At 38.6% G+C, this 3,967-nt stretch overlaps 1 protein-coding gene across 1 annotated transcript; it reads left to right on the plus strand.

Moving 5' to 3' along the window:
* The first annotated feature begins 562 nt into the window (after nt 1–562).
* Nucleotides 563–2,474, plus strand: LOC111637951. The gene is made up of 2 exons (XM_023383559.1): nt 563–1,043; nt 1,131–2,474. The coding sequence occupies exon 2, from the start codon at nt 1,205–1,207 to the stop codon at nt 2,084–2,086; it is 882 nt and encodes a 293-aa protein (XP_023239327.1). The 5' UTR covers nt 563–1,043; nt 1,131–1,204; the 3' UTR covers nt 2,087–2,474.
* Nucleotides 2,475–3,967: the final 1,493 nt, after the last annotated feature.

The following is a 3,967-nucleotide window of genomic DNA, read 5'->3' on the forward strand; positions in this document are numbered from 1 at the left end:
CAGTCCTTTAAAAGAATTTTGAATGTTTATAGCTGACTCTGGCTGTACTGAAGCCAAACTTTCACTGCAAAGCAATTACAATACTCAAAGTAACAGAAATATTTATCACTAGCTGAAAGATCTATCCACAAGTTTCCAGAATGTTTTCAAATTCTGAACCTATGTCTTGGCAGCCATTAAAATACTGCCAGTTATTAGTGTAGGTCTGCAATTTTTAGTTTTCCATTGGTGATAAAAACTAGTTAAGGTAGATATTGTGCAGTGGTTGGCTGCCATAATGGCCATGGTGTTCTTTATAAGTGGTTTGAAGCTGTATGCAATGTACTGTACACGAAAACATGATGCATCGAGATTGTCCGTATATTCAACCGTTGCAGTTACATTCATTTCCACGTGTTGAAAATTTAAGAAGAGAATGGGAACCTACCATGCATGTACTGTATATACATCCAGCTAGATAAATAACTTTGTCATCAAAAGACACAAAAGTCTATGCAGAATGATTACTTGCAGATAGGTTTGTGATTTCTACAGTGTGACTCTACATTTGTTAAGCGTTTTCGGACAATTTATTAATTAATTAAAATTTCGTCTACTTTACCACTTGAAAAATAATTATGAGAATCAAGACTACTATAATTAAGCTGTGACGATCGTTCGCCATGTTTTTCCTATATCAGACAATGCCCTTTGTTTATTACACACCCGAACGTTCCATCGTCCGTTAGACCCGGAAGGGGCGATTAACCCAGCAGGGGGAGACAGAGGGTATAAAAGGTGTGATAAGGCTGACGAAAGGAATTTTGGTTGGTGAGACGGACTCGAGAGTGAACTGGACGAACTACGAAGTCAACAAGGAAGAAAAAGGATCGAAGTTTAAGCGGGAAGTCGAGAAAGGAGTGGAAAGAGAACTTCTAGACGATTTCGCCCATATTTAACATTTTTTGTACGTACGGTATCTATTTACAGTATATGTTCTGTGTGTAATCTACGCGTGTCGGGAAAGTTTTACTGTCGCGAAAAAGGAAATTACGAGAAGCTATTGTTGTACTGTACTTATTGATCCTGATGTTAACCAATTTCTGTGTCGAGAAATTAAATCTTACAATGGCATCCGCGACAGGATTTGGTGTGTAAATTACCTGTAGGCCTCGGTGGTTCTCTGTATAACGGTTATACGGTTTTATTTGTCTGTACCCTGTGAATGAACACGATGAGCGAACCGGATAGTCTTCGTGAGACCCCTCTCAATGGAACTAATAGGGTATCTCCCCCAGTTATTACTGGTTTCCTCGAGATGATCCCCACCTTTTCGAATACTAGTAGTGACTCTATGAATATACGCCAATTTTTCCAAACAGTCGACAGTGTTGCCCGCATAGCCCGATGGGATCCGGAAGTAAAGATTGTGATATTGCAGGCCAAACTCAAAGGAAGACCACTGTCTACATTCTTCTCCTTACAAGACTTGTACCCTCATTCTTTCGACGATGTGAAGGATAATTTAATCAAGTGCTACGACAGGGCTGAATTCCAGGAGAAAAGCGCATTAGACCAACTGCTGGGCATTCGACAATTAAGGGAAGAGAAGGTATGTGATTATGCTATTAGACTTTATACCATGTTTAACAGGGCTGTATCTAAAAATAACCAAGTTTCGTTGCTCCGTGACAATGTCGTGATGAAGAGATTCATAAAAGGGCTACATCCCCAGCTCCGTGAGCACGTACTCCACGGCGAACCTAAAACCTTAAATGAAGCTATCGATATCGCGGAACGTAAAGAAAAAGTCGGAAATGAGAGTGGGAACCTCGGAAACAATAGAACCATTTCCGTTATACAAAATCCAAAGAATGAGTGCGGCGATAAGGTGGAAAACGCTAGTGCCGAGGCAGAGAAAAACGACAGATTAGCTCGTTTGGAAGCCGCAGTGAGTTCACTGTGCGAATCTGTCGCTCAACTGGCCGAGAATATCCATGCGGGACAGAGAATAAAGCAATCGGGGAGTAGGCGATGTTTCATATGTAACGATCCGAATCATCTAGCGAGCAAATGCCCTAAGCGAAAACCTTCAAATTTAAACTAAATATGGAACAGAATGAATGCCAGCAATCTGTTCCCAGCTGTAGAATAAGTCTGGCTGGTGTGGATATATCTGAGAAGGGACTCCCGATTATAAGAGGGACCATGCAGCAGTCGGATGTGGCACTGCTGTGTGATACGGGCGTTGAGAAATCGGTAATGGACACCGATTTACTGCATAGATTAGAGCTCCAGCACGAAAACGGCCCTATCTTAGAAAAGAGGCGAGAATTCGGGGATCAACGGGCATATTTCTGTCTCTGAATGGACCTTGAAGTAGATGTTAGTAAAGGCTATGAGGCGGTTGATTTGTTATCTTCATGTATAAGGCATTTCTTGATAATTGTAAACTTTACTTTTAATAAGATATTCAAATATAGCTGGATATTCCAAAGGTGGCATTGTCTCTTGTCATTGTCTAACAATTTTATAGTACTAATTGATGAAAATAAATTTAAAATAAAAGTTTGTAGAAGAAACGGCACTGTGGGTACTGCTATTTGAGAGGTTTTCTTCCATTAAATTTGTAACTTGTTTTCGTCGCGGAGCGTCACATCGGACGACGGACGGTACGAAGCGTGTCACGTGACATTGGTCGGTGCTGTTCGGTCATGTGACTGCTCATCTCTGACGCGTTTCCTGGTAACTTATTCTTTTTTCGAAGAATTCGCTGAACTTTAGAGACATCATTAATAGGAATATTAAAACTTCATTCCATGCTAAATATGGATTAAAATCAACATATAATAACTTATGATAATGCGATAAATAACTAATAATTCTGCTGTACTTTTAAATGGCCTAATCTCTCATGTCGTAAACAAAATTGTATAATATTTATTTACTTCAAGACATTAGATATCTTATATTGCATCTGATTAATATTTATCATCATAATATATATCATGATAGAATTATTGTCGTTAGCGAGAGGTTTTTCCTTTGTTGCTTCATATAGTTAATAATAATAATAATAAGTCGTTCCTAATTACAATAAAAATCCTATAGTATATTAGGATCTATCACGTGATGTCTCTAAAGTTTAGCGAATTCTTCGCAAAAAGAATGTTACCAGGAAACACGTCAGAGATGAGTAGTCACATGACCGAATAGCACCGACCAATGTCACGTGACAAGCTTCGTGTCGTCCTTTGTGACGCTCCGCGACGAAAACAAGCTTAAGCAATGGCGTCTTCGAACGGGGTACACTCGATAAGTATTCCGACAATATTTTATTCGGAGCATATTTTATATCGATCATTTCCAACAAATTATACGTGTTTTGGAAATATTCGAGTGAAATTAGTCTAGATTTGATTAATTTTATGGAAGAAAACCTCTCAAATAGCCATACCCACTAAACAGCACAAGTGCCGAAGAAACTATGCAACAATTCGAAAATTTTGCATTAGACTTAATTCTATGATATTCTGTGAATATTTTGTACTGCCTTATGAATTAAACGGCGTTATAAATATTTCCTGATAGATGATAACAGTGGAATATTAGTAATATTACAGAAGCCAATTTTGCCAACTATTTTCTAGGAACAAAAAAAGTAGGATTCAGATACAGTAGAGCATCGATTATCCGACTCAATTGGGGACGGGTTGGTCGGATAACCGAAAAATATGAAAAAATACATTATTAGTATAGTATATTAGTATATCCCATGTAATTAGTATATTAGTACAGTAGATCCCCCTATAAAACCGTTTCCTATAGTTATGATTCCTATAAAAATTGCGGCAGTATCCGTAAACAACGGTAAAAATAACTCCTATAATACGTAAAACGTCATCGGGCAGCCGAACTACTTTCCCGCCGTCCGTAGCGCCACGCTACGGACGTTTAGGCGGATAAATTGAGTTTAGTATCGTCTGTT

The sequence above is a fragment of the Centruroides sculpturatus genome, unplaced genomic scaffold, assembly GCF_000671375.1.
Source record: "Centruroides sculpturatus isolate CEXI.00-Female unplaced genomic scaffold, Cexi_2.0 scaffold716, whole genome shotgun sequence".
Classification (NCBI taxonomy): Eukaryota; Metazoa; Arthropoda; class Arachnida; order Scorpiones; family Buthidae; genus Centruroides; species Centruroides sculpturatus.